General features: G+C 44.0%; 1 protein-coding gene across 4 annotated transcripts in view; it reads right to left on the bottom strand.

The window, feature by feature from the left end:
- Positions 1-18,512, bottom strand: part of ARFGEF3 (ARFGEF family member 3) — a 515,806-nt gene that overhangs the window by 209,422 nt on the left and 287,872 nt on the right. For all 4 annotated transcript variants that reach the window (XM_085612422.1, XM_085612423.1, XM_085612424.1 and 1 more), the window contains one exon: positions 13,479-13,644. In XM_085612422.1, coding sequence (XP_085468548.1) covers positions 13,479-13,644 — 166 coding nt within the window. The remainder of the gene's footprint in view (positions 1-13,478; positions 13,645-18,512) is intronic.

The following is an 18,512-nucleotide window of genomic DNA, read 5'->3' as shown; positions in this document are numbered from 1 at the left end:
TCCGGCCTGGCATCGACAATAGGAAGGCCGACGCCTTATCTAGACAGGCGCTGAAGGACGGGGGCGGAATACCGGCTCCCCTGGCGATCATCGATCCCGCCAAGGTGATCTGTATCGTGAGAGCGGACGAGTTCTTGGAAGAGATACGAAGTAGTCCCTCTGTGGACGAGTGGAAAAGATGGTGCGCCAAGGAGGGGGTACGGTCCATCCAAGAAGGGCTCCCCTTGTACAGACAGAGGTTGTTCGTTCCCACCAGGGCACTTAGAAAGAAGGCTTTTCAATGGTGCCATGTCTCACCTTTGGCGGGTCATCCAGGGATTCGCAAGACAACTGAGGCATTGACCAGGCATTTCTGGTGGGAAAAGATGAACAAAGACGTCCGTCTATGGGTCAACGCTTGCGAGGTGTGTGCACGTCACAAGAGCGAGCGAGGTAAAAGAAAAGGGAAGCTGCTCCCGTTACCCACGCCGCAGCAACCGTGGCGGAATATAAGCCTGGATTTCATCACCGGATTACCAGCTGAAGATGGATATTCGGCAATCCTGGTGGTGGTGGACAGCCTGACCAAGATGGGGCATTTTATTCCGTGTCACAATCTCCCAACGGCGGGACAGACGGCACAGCTGTTGTTAACACACGTGGTACGACTGCACGGATTGCCTGCGGTCATTGTGTCAGATAGGGGCCCCCAATTCGTAGCCAGCTTCTGGAAAATGTGGTGTAAGGCGTTACAGATTGAGTCCGCGACGTCCACCAGCTTTCATCCTCAATCCGATGGACAAACTGAGCGTCTCAACCAAACACTAAAACAATATCTGAGATGTTACGTGTCACAGTCACAAGAATCGTGGGTGTCTATGCTGTGGATGGCCGAACTAGCGTACAACGGAGCATGGCACAGTTCGATTGGGGTGTCACCGTTCAGGGCCAACTTCGGGTATGACGCTAAAACACTACCGGTGTCCTTACCAGAGGGAGTGGGCAATCAACCTGCCGTTCAGTCCCGGTTGAGGACCTTGCGTTCTCTTCACAGGAAAACGCAACGGGCATTACAGGCTGCGAAGCACAAATATAAACGATGGGAGGACCGTAGGAGAATCGATGGTCCATCGTATGCCGTGGGAGATAGTGTGGTTATCCACCAGGTACATACGGTTTAAGTGGCGTAGTGTCTTCCACCCTAGGTTCATTGGGCCTTACCGGATCGTACGAAGGATTAATCCCGTAGCATACAAACTCAGGTTGCCGAGTTCCCTGCGGATCTACCCTGTTTTTCACTGCAGTTTGCTGAAACCAGCGGTGTCTGCCACCCGAAGGGTGCCGCCTCCGGTTTGGGTGGATGGTGGCTTGGAATATGAGGTACGGAGCATCCGCGACGCTCGATATCGTGGTGGCAAGTTGTGGTTCCTGGTGTCCTGGAAGGGTTATTCGGCAGAAGAGGACTCGTGGGAACCTTCGGACGCGGTTCATGCCCCGGCGGCGGTGAGGAGGTTCTACGAGAGAAATCCGAAGAAGCCAGGATCTAGGAGGCGCTTGGGGAGGGGACATACTGTGAGGAATCTCCAGGCGCCTACCTAGCGTCTAAAAACTACGAATACCGGCAGCCCTAGCACCAGGAAGTAGGCGTCTATATAGAGGACGTCGAGCACGGCAGAAGGCGTGCGTTATTTTGAATCCGAATTTGCATCCCCCGTCCATCGGAGCTTGGCGTCCCGGCGGGAGGTGCATTCCGAGGAAACTTGAAGGAAGAGGCGAGAGACGCGAAGACCTTTTCCAGCCCCCGTCGTTCGGAGCAAGGCGTCCCGGCGGGAGTTGGAGGAGGAGTCGGAGCGAAGCCAGGGGTAGCAGGTGAGCGCGGTGGGCCGAGCTCGGCTGAGCTCACATACCCTCCGCCCTATACCATTACCGCGGCTCTCCCGCCTTTCTGACACTTCTAGGCAGACAGCGGCTTGGCTTAGTCGTTGCTGTCAGAGTTTGGAGAGCACCCAAACTTAAGAGCTCGGAGGAGCTCACTTGCGAATTTTCAGCGCCCAAAGCGGCGCGACAGGAATACTGAGCTCGGAGGAGCTTACTTGCGATTTGACAGCGTCAGAAGGGCGCAACAGGATTTCATGAGCTCGGAGGAGCTTACTTGCGATTTGGCAGCGTCAGAAGGGCGCAACAGGATTTCATAGTTCGGAGGAGCTTGTACCATAAATGAAAGCGAGACATTGGGACTTACTAGGGTAATGATGCCTAGGTGTGAAGCATAGAACCCTAGCGTGTTGATATTCACGGAGTGAAGGAGCGCTACAACGCCGGACTCCTTGGCGTCGGTGCTTTCACCGTGGAAGCCGGTATTGCCTATACTCCGCTAACTGAAGTGTGCTTTAGATTGAGACAGGGATAGGGCGTTAGAACTCTCTGTGGTTGTTGATGGCCTGGTTAGGCTGATTTCTTGGTTGTTTTTGCTGAAGGTGTGGGGATTAGTAAACACCTATCGCTAGTGAGACCTACTGAGAGTAGACTGTATTGTGTATGGTTTGTATACCTTTGCTTTTGTCATTTCAGAACCCTTTCCCTGCTGACCCTTCCCCTATCCTTCCCTCGCCTGATCGCCTCTGGGCTCCGTAACCTTTGGTTGGAGTCCGGGGATATCGGGAGGTGGACCTACTTAACATCGACCGGACCCTGAGGAGCTCCAACCCGACAGATGAGAGCTTGAGAAAGAATCCTCAACTAAAGAAATTATATAAAATGTGTATCTATCTATTGTGTGAGATGTATGGGAACAGGAAGAGTCATGAAAAGTGAATAAATTAAGTGGGAAGGGTTAATTAAACAAATAATTAGTTAAGGATTTTTGAATGACCACATGAGGTGATGACAACTCCCCAGCTCTGGCCCAATCACAGTTCAGGAATCGTAAACATTTGAAACCTATGAGGGTGGGACAAGTAAAATTAAAGAGTATAATGTGAGTGACTTAAGAGATTTTAGGGTTACTCGCTCTTCTTTCTCTTTGGGTGGTTATTGATGAGATGAGATAATGAGAGCTGAGCTGCTGCTGAGAAGAATCATTGATGCTGAATAGGCGAGAGAAGAACAGACTGGGAAGATTCAATATTGTGAGACAGCCTGATTAGATTGAAGATTTGCGGAAGAATATCGAGGAAGGATGCACTCCGATGCGTCGGGTTTCTAGAAAAGAATAGTAAGTACAATCCTACCCTGCACTTGTCCTCAAGTCTTTGTCTCCTGACTCTTAATCAGGTGACCTCCATCAATCCTTTTGGCCAGGGGTTGTATTTCATGTTTATTCTAGTAACTATTGATCTTCCTAAAATCTCAATTTTGTTTTTGCAAAGTATAGATTCATTGTGTCTTTGTCTCTTCATCTATCACTCTTAATAGATTGTTTTCCAGTAGTTTATTCACAATTTGTATTTGCATGGTACCATTGATTTAAATTAAGAAATAACAATCTGGTTGTGGAAAGGTTGTATCCCAGTGGTCAATACGTACCATTGGACGATATTCACCCGCCATCTTGTTCTTCCCCTGTGTTAATCTTCATTACGAATGGCTGCAGCCCACGTGCGTATAGCTCACCACCTTCTGATGTAAGATCTTTCCCATTTACTCTACTGGGTATGTTAAATGTTAGAAAAACCTGTACCCCAGGGTGACTTTTCTATTTATGGCCTGTGACTAAATCTTTCAGTGCTACTGACATGTTTGGATGATTGGCAGATTAGCACGAGCCGAAGGAAGGAGCTGCAAAACCAGGTTAAAATCCAATAACAGCAGAGAACTCCGAATCATCCATTGGGTTTCAAGGTAGTTCCTTGGCCCTCAGAAGACAACGCTCTGTGATCCATCAGTTTCCAGAGGAAGGTGCCACATGTTACAACTGTATCACAGGCGAATCTTTGGAAAAACACCATCCTGGAGCCTCAGAAGTCCTTTCTGCCTTTGTATATAAAACTCGAGAGGTCTCCAACAGACCTCCCCTAAACCCAAGTGGCTTGCACAAAACTTCCAGCACCTCAAAACATGCTCTTGGACTGGTTCAAACAGATACCTATCTCTTCATATGTTGTAATGAACTTCCCCCGCCCGCCCACCCAGACTCAATAAATTGGTCTGTTAGCTAAGATAAAATGATAGAACTGAGCAAAGATACCAAAGCTCCCTGAAATGTAGTTGCAATGCAAATGTATTCTCCCATCATGGAAAGAGATTGGCTCTTACTTAAAGAATACTTTTAACACACAACTTAGGATTTCACAACAATTACCTTAAGGTATATTTTCCCCTGACTACCTCACGAATTTGCCAATGCCCGATATGCTCTAGATGAACCTTAAGCTAATAATAGTGACAAGAGCTATACTGTCAAAATAAATCCACTAGAAGTCTTTCTTTTTTTACATTTTTTTTATTTTTATTTACAGAGAGCATCAACATATAGCAAACATAGGACAGAAAAGCACCAGCGAGAGATTAGTTAAGTAAAAGAATATACAAGATAAATAACGTGTATAATCTGTAATAGAAGATACATATATAGGCCCCCACATGGGGGTTTCAGCCCCTTACACATTAATTAAGTTCTAAATGCGGATAGGCAAGTATCAAAAAGGACCAGCTAAAGAAAGTAACTAGTGGCTTGTAACTAGCCTATGACTACATTAACCGAGGGGGTATGCGATTTTTACCACCAGGCAGACTAAGAACCTTCCGAGCCCGCGGGGTCTACTTGTGATCTTATATTGCGGGCGTCATAAATTCAATTAAAGCCCCTCAAATTTTAGCGCCCATTCTACGCTTCTGTAGCCCTTTAATAGCATATAGGTTGGTTTCTAGTTTGCATATAGCGAATAGTCTTCCTCTCCACATCTCAAACGTAGGGGGTTCCTTCTGTTGCCACAGAGAGGCTACACATAATCTTGCCACAGCAATATATATTAAATATCTAAATGTGTACATTCCCTGTGTATGCATATCCTCCTCTAGCACCCCGAGCAGCATAACTATTGGGGTTATCTCAATCTGTACCCCCGTGGCTTCCGTTAAAAAAGTCTGCATCCTATTAATCAATAATCTTAGATCAGGGCATGTGGCAAACATGTGAACTATATCTGCCTGACCTTTTCCACACCTGGTGCATTTATCCTCATTTATCCCCCCCAGCATGCAATTTTCACCGGCGTATAGTATAAGTTAAACATTGTTTTGTACTGCTGTGTTTTTAAATTGGAGGATATTAGAAGTTTGTCAGCTAATGTAATAGATTCTTGCAAAATATTACCCTCTACAGACTGTCTAGCATTCCATTTAGCATTTTGTGCCTCCACATCATCCTTTTGTACTTCCGTAAGTGCTTGATATATATTACCAGTTTTTCCCCGACCCTTCACAACTTCGAATAGATTATTTTTATGTGCTAAGCGTGAGGCATCCCCTCTTTTGTTCAGATAGTCCCTAATCTGTCGGTATTTAAAAAAATCTGCTTTGGGAAGATCATAGTTAGCCATTAATGAAGTATATGTCCTGGTACCACTAATGTCAACTAGATTCCCTAAAGTCAGAATTCCTTTGCTTCTCCATCTGCTCATAATGTCATCCGAAAAAATAGCTGGCAATAAAGTTGTGGCATCTGTAGGGGTATAGTAATTAATCCTACCAATCTTCATATGTCGCCTGATCTGGAGCCAGGCCTTATGGGCGGCCTGAAGCACCTTAAAACGCTGGGTTCGCTGGGTTCGAGGATTTTAAAGAAAGTTCTCTCTGCCGTAGAGCCTAGTAACAGCTGAAAAATGTGAGGAGTATCCTCTGTATATTCCTCATTTGCCCCAACCAATACATTTCCCAGATACTGCAATAGGCAAGCCCAGTAATACAACTGGAAGTTAGGAACTGCCCAACCTCCTCGTTCATGAGGAAAGGTCATAAATTCCCATGCTCGATGAGGTTTGCCCTGTGCCCATAAAAAACAACTACAGATAGACTGTAGTCTCTGAATCTGCTTTCTTGAAATTTCAAGTGGGACTGCCCTAAAAAAATAAAGAACCTTTGGCAAGATGTTCATATTTAGAACATTACATCTTCCCAACATTGATAAATGAAGACCTTCCATCCTGTCCAAATCTTTTTGATCTTACAGAGCAGAGGCTCCCAATTAGTTATGACCATCGTGTCAAGGGATGCGTTCAAGCAGACTCCCAAATATATTGCCTCCTCCACAACTCTTGGGTCATTAAAATGTGCCTGATCGGTACATATAGCCTGTGTCTTTGCTAGGTTTAGTTTGTACCCGGAGCTCATCCCAAAAATTGATGGAAGTTGTTCGGTCTCCACCAACATGATGGCGGGATCTGGTGAGACTATCGCTATGTCATCTGCATATGCAAATATTTTAACCCGTTCTTGCCTAGGGCCTAGTAATGGTGTGTTTAGCCTTTGTTCCAATAGATTCAAGAACGGGTTAATATATCGCGCAAATAGCAGGGGAGAGCATGGGCAACCCTGCCGGGTACCTCTTAGTATAGACACAGGGTTCGATTCTAACCCTAGCGCACACACTCGCGCTTTTGGTGATCTGTACATTGTTTTAATTGCCTGAATAAACCCAGCACCAAGCCCGTACCACCTCATTGTTGCCAAAGAAATTTCCAGGAGACACGGTCAAATGCTTTTTCTGCGTCCAGTAGTATCACCCCGCAAGGCAATTTACGTGTATTGGCGATATGTAGCATTGTCGTAACTCTACTTATATGATTGACCGTGCCTGTACCTGGTATGAATCCGTGTTGATGGACCAAAACTAGGGGTGTAATCAGACAAGAAAGCCGCGATGCTAATATCTTTGCATAGATTTTCCCATCGCAATTTTTAAGCAAGATCGGTCTAAACGACCCTGGCAGTGTGGGAGGTTTATGTTTTTAAAAAAGATAATGATACTGGCTTCATCCCAAGATGCAGGGGGAGCGCCCTCTTGTGCCTCCCGAAAAACAGCTCGCATGTCTGATTGTATTTCTGGCAATAAAAGTTTATATAGTTCTAATAGAAGCCTATCGGGCCAGCAGATTTCCCTGTAGATAACGAACCAACAGCGTCTATCAACTCTTGCATTGAGATAGGCTCCTCTAGCATTCTCTGATCTTCTTTCTTCACAGTTTCCCCAAGAGGATCTCTATATAAATCCTTCCCTCCTCTTTGAGTGTCAGTGTCTGCTGAGTGCAGTTCCTCGTAAAAAACCCTAAATACCTCTAGAATCCCCTCCGATGTTTCTACTATGCTCCCTGCGGAATCCTGAATTGCCGCAATAGAGTTTTCTACCTCTTTAGATCTGATCTTTTTTGCAGGGCATCTCCCTGTTGCCTCCCCAAACTCATAACACTCACTTTTAAAAAGCTGGTATTTCTTTGCAATGTCTTTGGCCTATTCCTCATTTATCTTAGCTTTGCACCATGCCACCTCTGTTTGTGCCTGTGCAATATCTAGCTTTCCCTGTACTGCTTCTATCAAATTGCACTCAGAGCGTCGTAGTTCCTCATATAACACCATTTGGTGCTGTCTAAGTTGTTTCTGCGCATGTAGTTCAAAGCTTAATATCTCTCCCCTAAGTCCTGCTTTCATTGCATCCCAGACAATACCGTATTTAGTGGAGTTACGATTTATGGTTGGAAATTGTGTTACCCATTTTCGTATGTGACTAATAAACTCTTCATTTAGTAGTAACTTCCTGTCAAAGGAGAGTGTACTTCTGGGTCGTATTAAGCCATTCATTACAAGTTTCAAAAGTACTGGGTTGTGATCCGAGGTTATTCGGGGAAAAATCTGTATATTTGCATCTCTTAGATAAGTTTTCGTTACAAAAACATAATCTAGCCTAGATAACTTTTGATAAGGGCAGGAATAATGTGTGTACCCTGGTTCTGGATGTTTTAACCTGGGCCATACATCGGCTAGGCCATGTTCGTCAAGAAGCTGCTGTAATGCTTTGTGTACCTTAGGTTTCTTGCCAACGTATTTATCTCCCCCCAACCTATGAGTCACTTCACCTAAATGGATATTAAAATCCCCCGTACGTATTAAAGGGGCTGCCCAGTTGGCCAATTCTATATTTAAGTATTCAATGATTTGTGATTCATCATGATTCGAGCCGTATACAGAACAGATTGTAGACTTCTCATTAGCTGTGATACATTCGATCATGGCCCATCGCCCAAATTTATCTGCTGCCCTTTTCGTGATTATTAAAAGGCCTTTTTTCGCTTGTACAGCAACACCTCTAGTGGTAGTTCCTTGGGAAGTACACACCTGTAGCTCATAACCTAGCTCCTTCAATATAATGTGTTTGCTCCAAGGGACGTGTCTTTTGGATACAGACTACATCGGGTGACATATTCCTTATTTCACGTGCCACTCTTTGCCGTTTCCCCCTCTCGTTGAGTCCCCGCACATTAAATGTACATACAGTTAAAAATGCCATCTTATCCTGGTTTAAACAAACAGACATAGTTTCCTGTCTCTCTTAACATCATCTCTCTTTACTTCATAAATCTTGTAGTTACTGCTGGCTTTTTTATACTTTTTACCCTCCCATCCCCGCCCCACTTGGTAGCCACTCTCCTCCCTGCAACGCAGCGCCACCCCTCCTCCCCACATCGGCCTCCTCTACCACTGAAGGCGACCCCCCTGCCCTCCCCAGCGAAGAAGCTGATAGACCCAACGGTCTACAGTGATGAAGAGCCTCGTACCCACCCCTGTACCCCCGTGTCCCCCGAGTGCCTATCTTCACTTTAAACCAAACAGTAAAAAAAAAAATTTAAACAGTGTAGGGGGAGAAGAAAACCCCTCCCAAAAATAGACAGGGAATTCACTAGCATGCGGATCAGCATAAATCTTCAACAATCTGCAGAGACTACAAACATTATTCCGGCCGGCGTTTAGCTAGGATTTCCCTTACTTATGTGTTATCAATCCTAGGGCTTAATCTCTTGCAAATACTCTTTTACTTTCAGCTCGGATGTAAAAAATCTAGTTTTCTCTTTATATATTATTTTCAACTTAGCTGGGCTTAAGAGAAATGCTTGTGCACCCTTATCTTGGAACGGTGTGATTAACTGCCGTAGTTGCCACCTTTTTCCACAGTAGTAGGACAGAAATCAGGGCGAACAAAACACTCTACACCAACCGCTTTTCTCTGTCTATCTGGCCTGGCTAAATCATACAACGCCTGCCTGGCCAGAAAATTAGACAGGCATATCATTATAGCTCTGGGCCTCAAATTGGTTTGATTCTGTTTCAGTTTAAAGGGAAATCTGTGGGCCCGCTGTATCTCAGTGTCCCATGCCTACTGAGCCAGTTCCGGGAAAGCCTCTGTAAAAAGTTTCACAACAAATTTCCGGGGGTCTGAACCTTCGACCCCTTCAGGTACGCCAAGAATTCTTAAATTATTCCGCCGTAGGCGATTTTCCATGTCCTCAATCTTCCAGGATAGGTCATCCCTGTGTGTTGTTAGCGCGTCAGTGGCTATTTTTTGTGCTGCCATCTCAGCCGCAAGAGTAGAGATTCGATTCTCGGCTTTGGATATCCTTTCCACAATTTCTTAACAGGATTTGGCCATCCTCCGAATCGAATTCTGCAATTTCCTGCATGCGCCTTGAGTTTTCTGGCTTTCTGCCCAGCTTTCTTCTCTATGTGCCATCATTGTCTCGTATATGACTGTCAATGCATTACCCTCTGGGCACTCGAGTGAACGGTGTTGGCCTTGCCCCCCCAGTAAAGGCATATTATTGGGTCCATTGCCATATTTCTCCTTTGAGGTTTGACCTAGAGTGACCTGTGTATCAATTCACTGTGCGTGTGGTATAGTTTTCTTGCGTACAGTCCCAGAGCTAGATGCCCTGTTATCATTCCCGGGGGTCTCCTCCTCCTCCTGACATATACTGCTGGTTTCGCTCCACCGCCCACTTGCTAAGCCGAAAGTATCTTCAGACATCTGTTGGGATTCGTCACCCAATGAACTTGAGTGGTCTGAGAGCGAGAAAAAGGGCCCCTCTGTATCTATCTCCGTCAAATTTACACCCTCAGTTTCTACACCGTAATTGGAGCTATGTATTTTGTTTGCACACACCCTGCTGCCAGAAGACAACATAGCTTCTATTTCCAGGCTTATAGGTGTTTCTGAAGTCACCTCGGATGGTGAGGCCCCCCTCCTAGTATCTGGCAGTGAGACCTGTCTTTGCACAGCAGGAATAGAACAGAGCTCAGAGTCCCCCTCTCTCACTAACATTGTGTTAGTCTTAGTAGATCCTGTGATCCCATCGTCTCCCTCGCTCACCTTGGCAGAGTCTCTTGATGCGGAGCTTCCTCAGGTATGTCCTGTCCCATAGTCGGCATTTTGCCTTTCCTGGCTGCCATGAAGATCGCGGGAGTCACTCTTTTCCCGCTATCGGTGTTACTGACCGGGCTGCTGTTGCAATCTTCAGTCACTCCACGTCGTTGTTTGTTTGAGGCGTTTTCCGGAGGCTTGCTCAGTATGATGCTTCCTCCTGTACCGCGGGTCTTTCCGCCCCCTTGCACTCTTCGGCGGCATCCCGGACCGGCCAAGAATCCTGCCTTGTCCTGCAGACACCCGCCAGAAAACTCCTCCGCAGCTACGGAAGCGCAGCAATCTTGGGCAGCCCGCTACGAAGTATTTTGCCAGAAGTAAGTCCCACAGCATTTTCGGTAGCAATTAGTGTCTCGTAGCAGTTAGTAGCTTGCTAATAGTTTTTTCCACAGTCCATGCCGATCCTGCATCTCACATCAGGGGGGATCAGGGAGGTCAGGCTACGAGCGCTCACTCGGCTGAGAGACCAGCCGCCATCTTGCCTCTATCTCCCACTAGAAGTCTTTCAATACACATCAGGTGGGCTTGGGTTGAGTTGATGCTTAGACTGCATATGCACCTGGTTCCTTCACTGACTATCTTCCAATTTAAATGCCCTTCTGTTTTGTACACCCATGATTTAAATTAATCACTTCCAATTAGTAGCATAACATGCACCTTTATGTTTATTATCACAATTTTGGGACAATTTTGGAATTCCTTAGCTGTTTAAAAAAAATGTATTTGAGTGTTTAAAAAACCTCACTGTATTGCACTGTACTGTATTCTGGTAGAGTCTGTTTCAATGGCATTAGAAGAAAATGTTACTCTGCTACTGTATAGGACTGCTCCTTTTCACCAGCGCCGTTTCTGAATGTGCTACAAATCAACTGACTGCATCTGTGATCTTGAGTGTACCTTTGGTGGATTTGGGTGTTGTATGCAAGGGTAGGGGAAGTGTTAATTTCTGAATAAATTCAGGTATGCACATTTGTGCAAGCCTAGAAGCCTTAATGCAAGGCCAGCTCAATGTAACATTGACCAACTTTCTTTCTTGAAAGCTGGGCAAGCCTGAAAAGTGAGTTCACTATGGCCGGAGCTAATAACAGTGTGGTACAAAGGAAATGTGTGGAAAGGGGATAACTGGTAGAAAAACACTTCATTAATGTTAGGGAACAGCTGCAACACACTGCTGTGGCCTTCTGCAGGTAGGTTCCCCATGTTAGATTCTACCCTTACCTTCCTCATTCTCTCCTCCTCACCTTTTAAACATTCTGGCCTTTTATTCTCCGTTTCCTGCCGACTAGCCCTCCCTGGACCAGCAGACAAAGGCTTTCGCAATCACCGATGAACATGTCATCCTCCACTGTGACCAGTTATGCAGGTTAACGGGAGAAAATGGTTTTGTAAAAGAAAGCCATTCAGAACTTATTTGAAATGTTTTCCTGCCTTTTGTAACTGTTCTATACGAATCTATCTCCTCATCCCGCAGTCTTTTTCCGCGCAAGAAATCACAACGCGGTCATTACATTGACCGCGTTGTGATTCCGCATACCATTGCTCCACAAGTCGGAACAGCGACTTGCGGAGGGGGGTGCTGGATGTTGGAATAGTATAATTTACTATTTTAAATCCAACACCTTCCCCCCCCCCCTCTGCAAGTCATTGTTCCGACTTGCGGAGTAATGATATGCGGAATCACAACGCGGTAGTTGTAACGACCGTGTTGTGATTCCCTGCGGGGACAAAGTTTCGCGGTAAATGTTGTTTACCGTTCTATACTAATATTGCAAGATTTCAGAACAGATATATGTATCCACTTTCAATATCAGAACTAATAAAGGAATAAAAGTGACATCTAAATGCTGCATTTGGAGCATCCTCGCCTGATAACGTGACAAACTTTACATGCATTTGCACTTAGTAGTGAAGCTGTAACCTGCTTCAGCCATGTTTTCTCGCTTAAGCTAAAATTGCCTACAAGAAGTACCTATTGCCAACATTGAAACCCCTGGTGCTTTGTTTCTTGGGGCGTGAAATAATGGAATAGCTTGTTCAGCAGAAAACTGCTACTAGTTGTGGAAGAGTATTTCATTTTGTGTGGAGTCCATCTTGTCTTGTTCACATCCTGTGATATTCAGTGATGACACGGCCTGCAAAATGTGCGCCAAAGTCTAATAGCCTCAGATAAGCCCATGTATCCCGCCTAATATCTTGTAACACAGGGTTTGCTCAAAGACACCTCATGTGACATGCAATGCTTCAACCACCCAGCAACCGTCAGACATATCAATGTCCGCATACAGCAAAGACCAAATGCTGAAAATTGATTGCACAAGTATTGTGTTAACCCGTGTATGGACACATTTGATGATCCCAGCCACCAGCATATGTAGACGTCTTACCTGTCAACATCTGCATCACACATATACCACAAGGTGTTAATTTCACTATGACTGGCTAGACGCTTAATGCGTGTGTAATACAGGGTATGACGGTCCCTAGGGCTCCCAAAGTCAAAGACTCGATACCAAATGTCCAAGAATGGACATTAGCAGAATAAAAAGATGAAGCCGACCAGAACTGATAATAAATTACCCAAAGACTGAAGATGTGGTCTAAACGTTTTAGAATCTGATATCCCCACCAATACAAGCCCCTCTACCCCCCGATTGCCAAATCCCCCAAATATGCAACATGTACGTTATATGAATATGGTGTAAAGTTCGTAGTCTTTTATGAATGTATCCCTATCCTGTTGAATTGTACTGCGCCTAATGATACGTCCTTAAGTGTAATGGCACCAACATTGTATGTTACTTGTTTTCAATGTGAGAAAATAAGAGAGTTTAAAAAACACATTTGAGAAGCATCTCTGCAATACACTTCACCAGTTTTAAGGCACTAAAGACATTTGCATTCTGAATTCGTAAAATACAGAAACAGTTAAAAGAAACTATGTAAAGAACAATAACTAGTTAAACAATACATTTATGTGAGAAGTGCATGAAGTATAAAAGCTCTTTTTATTGACTTTCTCAATGGCAGATCAGGAAAGAAGAGATGTTTGAACAACTATTTAAGAGTTATTTTAGAGTGGCAGGGCACCACCTACCAGTCAGCATGGTGATGAGAGGAAGGCAGTGCTCTTCGGGGCTTCCACAGTATCCGGATTCACCCAAAATATTTTTATCCAGCACCTGGTGGTACAGCTCTTCAATCCAGATTTGCGAAAAAACCAAAAGCACTCCGCTGGACTGCACTTGCTTGAGAAACTCCTTCTACAGAGGACACAGATACCAGATAGATCGGGTGTCAGCATTAGAGAAAGTAATCAAATAGTCATTATTAGTTCACAAGTTGAGCAACATAAGAATTTTTGGGGATAATCAATCTGGTCTAGGTATCAGAACCTTGCAAATAGATGTCCTGTGTCTCATACAGCTTCAATACTGTAAGCTGTACAGAGATTTTTCCATAATATAGATTGGAGTTACTTTTACTGCTCAGTTCCTTTGGTCATGCGCAAAGTGAGGTGGTCCGTGGGAGAGGCAGGATGATATCTGCAAAGATTCAGTAGTGTGTCTACCTGGGCAAGAACAGAACATCTGTTTTGAAGAAGAGAATGCAGCTACTCTTTCTGTATTGGAGATCCACCTATACATGCAACTATTACTTTGGCACCCTTCTTTAATAAGTCCCGGTCACAATGATGCTTTTACTGGAAGAACTGGGAAGCTGACTGGAGAGTGCTGGATGGTCTACAGCAAAGATGCAACTATCTGATGACCACAGCAGAGATAATGAAACAAGTGCTCTTGGAATAATAATAGGATAGAATGTAGCCACTAGTAGGTACTGGGTGCAGGTAGGGTTCCAGCTTAAGGTGGACGCTACTACTGTTCATATATAAGTATGTGGTATAAAATATTTCGGAGGGAACACCATTTTTGCAAGTTCTGTTTACAAAATATAATAATCAGGCAAGTAACAACTGTACACATGGTGAAGAAAGTAAACTTAGTGTTTATTTTAATGTTGATATAAGTACCATAATGTGTACTGTGATGCCATCAATGGTACTGTGAAAATGGCATAATAGTGTGAGAAATGTCATTGTTTGTCAGGTTAAGATGCCTTTTCCCTGCTGGACAAATCTGTATGAAATTTGGTCGTAACTTGATGCGCCCACCTTGGTTTCTTCATTTCAGATTCACGCAGATCGGTTAATGGACAAGAAAGGTTATTTAGGGTGATGGAAAAGTTGCATGTCCAGTCATACATCCCATATACATTTTTGCTCTCTGCTACATCATAAAGCGCTGAATGGAATTATGCCAAACATGGTACGAAGGAAGAGCTTTCCCCACATAGAGTCCGTACTCAGTTTATGTGTAAATCTATTCAGTAGTTTTTGAGACTTTTCCATTAAACTTTGCCCACATGGCGTATAAGTGGTTCAATTCCGTATATACACATTTTGGTACACAAACTCATTTTGAATTATGCACACAAATCTGAAATGAAACTTTTCCTTACTTTCATTATCTGTCAGGGATCAAACATTTTGCTACAGTCTCCATTACATGAATCAGGAAGTCTACAAACCAATCTGAAAGCCGCATCGTGAAAAAAATACACTGAGCCAAATGGGACAAGGGGGCACAACTCACCACTAAAGAGGGACTAGAAGTACGAACATCTCCTTTATTTGTCAAAACAGTTACAATCAGTATTCTAAGTTTGAGAACCAGAAAAAGGGTTCTCAAACAAATTCAAGGAGTGTTGGAGAAGCAGAAAAAATAATAAACTAATGGAAAACAGACCACACGAAATATAAAGCCCTACTGCATCTTGGAAACATGGTGGCGAAGACCATGCACACCTCGTACTGTGGAAGGTGGTGTTCCAATCTCCTGAATGTTTGATTTGGGCCAAGTGGGTAGACGCTGACATAAGGTCTCTGGTTAGAGTATATTAGAGGGAGTTAATTTCTTCAGATATTCTTGGTTCTTGCCCCAATAAGCCTTGTGGATTGTGCATACGGTCTTGAATTTGATCCTTGCTTGTACCAGAAGCCAGCAAAGTGCCTTCGGCTGCATTAGTATGGTCAAGTTTGCGAAGGTTTAGCAATGGTGCAACTGCTTGGTTCTGTAACCATTGCAGGCTTGCAATGGTTTTCTTGAGTAAACCAAAGTAGATGATGTTGCAGTAATAGATGTGTGCAATAGCATTGGCTCTTGTCGGCGCCATCCGGTGACCAGTTTGGCAAAGAGGAAGGATTTTGCAGCTAATGGTGAGCTGGAGTTTGATGCCAATGACTAAAGCGTTGACTGGGGAATGGGCTCTTGAAGAAGGCAATAGCTGCAAATGGGAACTTCATGAGTCCACTCAGTTACACAACATAACAGTTGCTAAACAAAAGGCAAAGATATGGACCCAAGGCCTTGATCAGATGAGAAAAGAGTGTCAGATTAGATTACCTTGATAAGTTAGAATATTCTCCCTTACAGGAACAGCCTTTCTAAGCTTCAGGAAATCTGAGAACCAGAATCTGTAGAGGCACATGGGAGCTATCATTCCTGATAACTCGCAGGGCAGATGATCTGAATAGGGTATGTTGTCTAGGGGAAGACAACTCTTAGCCCATCTAAAAGGCAAAATGCCTCACTCTGAGTCGTCCTTGAAGTTAAAACACTCTATAACAGGGGTCTTTAAACTGGGGGGCGGGCCCCCCTAGTGATCCCAGGATAGGTGCCAGGCTCTGGCCAAAAGAAGCATTGGGCTGATAACAGTGCTTTGTTTTAAGCTGAAAAAAATGAGCGGCGGTAAGTCACTCTGTAATGGGCCATCAAAAACATATTTTGCTATTTATATCTTAGCTGGGAGATTGTGTCAAAAGGAAAGGGGCTGCAAATATTCTCCAAACACCCCACCCCCACTTTTAATAATCACACTGTGGATACTTGTACGCATTAGTAAGGCCTGCCTTACCAGAATAGTATGTTTGGCAATCATGTATTTGATTGCATTTTGAAAACAGTAACGGAACGGAACTGCAATGTTTAAATATGTATAGCCATATATAAACATTGCCAATTTAATAGTATAATTGTGAAAAATTCTGAGGGGGGCCCCAATGATTTTTTTTCCCAGTGGGGGGGGGGGAACGGCATCAAAATGTTTGAAGACCACTGCTCTATAACAAACAATCCTTTGTGCGAAGGAGAAGCACCACTGCTTAGTTTTACACAGTTGAGGTGTTTGCATGAGTCACATGCACAATATTACCGAGATGTGTATGATGTACTAGGTAAGTGGCAGACAGTACAGTGTTCATGTTAAACAAAATCAACATTCCAACTGCAAGCTTGCATAAGTGGGTGTAAGAGTATTACTTGTCTCACTATCTGTAAAAGACTCCACCGCGTCCTCCAGGTAAAAGAAATAACATTTAGCCTCAACAAGATTGCCTTTAAGTACAGAATGTTTCTTTAAAGGAACTTGACTTCCCAGGTCTGTAGCTGAGAACCTTCAGTTGACCCAGAGTGCCTCTCCTCCTAAAATTGGAAGCACTGCATGCAATTCACACCTATTTCCAGTGGCGAGAAAACATCTGCAGCAACTCTGTGTTTAACCACGGCGGCTATCATTTACCTAAAAATAGATGCCATCAGGCTGCGGTGATTTATGTTCTCCTCTCTGCAGTGGGGAGGTTGCATGAGCATATGTCATGCCTAGCAATTCCACTGTGAACTACATAAATTGGATAGGAATCAGAATTGACTTTGCCTTGATCACCAAGTGGCATAAGTCAAAAGTAGACACACCACATCATATAGAGTCCAGAGATTTCTGAGGTGGCGGAGATGTTGGAGGCACTCTCAATAATAGGTTGTTGAGATATAGCAATGGATACAAACACTCTGCCAACTCAGGAAATCAGGATACTTTGTTTGCAGGCCTTAGGCAAGAATCTTGAAATGCAAATCATTTACATGTAAAGCTGGGAGCCAATATCACATCTGAAGAGCGGAGAGTAGATCTGTCAGTATAACTCTACTTCAGAAAGAAGGGGCCAAAGCTGCAGCTTTATAAAAAAAAGGTGCTGAGAACCCGTTACTCAAGTCCACAACAAAGAAACTGGAATGAAACACCTGGCTGATTTTCCCTTTTTATGTCACAGCCTACCAGGCAGCGCAACTGTGTGGTATGCAAAAGAAATCTTGTGGAGTTTCAGAAAGTTGACCTGGGAATGCATTCTGACCAACGCTTGGCTTTGTCGTTTGTAACTCACGTTTTCTTGCTTCCCATGTGCTGGCTTTATTTGCTTTAGGACGTCCAGCCCGAGTTCGTACTTCCCAATGCAAAAACAGTGTTTACAGTAATCTTCCACAAACTCATTTTCTGTAACAAACAGAGCCATAAATCTTATTCTTATTGCATCACATTTGCTGGGCTTTCAAAGACCGAGGTCAAATGTCAAGCTGTGTCTTCGAGGAAGCCTGGTGTTTATGTTGCTTTCGGCTGCCTTGAAAGTGAGAGTGTTTACAGGAAAGAGGAATGCTATTACTTTCTTCATGGAGCTTGCTTGTGCACTTTTCTTTTTATTTTATTGTAGATATTGGCATTTCAAAAATTCTTATTCTTCAGCTGCACAAAACATTTATTTGCCTTTCATTCGTGGGGCATGATGAGTGAAAGCATGCGCGTTTCTAAAATCACGTTTGAAAGCTATTACTTGCAATAACAAAAACTTGCACTGATTTAGTCTGATGTACTAGTTACTTGCTTTCTTTCACATCGATTAACTTGTGAATAAATGCTTGCCCACTTTCAATGGGTGTTTTCAATGAGGGGCCGCATGCAAAGTTCAGGAGGGGGCTTGTGGACCGCACTGATTTAGTTTGATGCACTAGTACTACTAAGATGAAACAGTTCTGCATGTAAATGAAATACATTTTCGGCATTTTTAAAGAGACATCTTTATATTTATATGTTTATTTCAAGGTTCCTCTTCTTTGGTGAGTTAATTTAATTTGTGACCCTGCCTTTTAAGGAAGAAAGCACAAAACCGCATTTCAGTCTCAGTTTCAATCTAACATACAGTGATCTTGGGCAATTTACATTGTTTATGTCCCATTCACTG

Source organism: Triturus cristatus, chromosome 6, assembly GCF_964204655.1.
Source record: "Triturus cristatus chromosome 6, aTriCri1.1, whole genome shotgun sequence".
Taxonomy (NCBI): Eukaryota; Metazoa; Chordata; class Amphibia; order Caudata; family Salamandridae; genus Triturus; species Triturus cristatus.
Note: the sequence above shows the minus strand (reverse complement) of the source record. Positions and strands in the feature narration are given on the sequence as shown.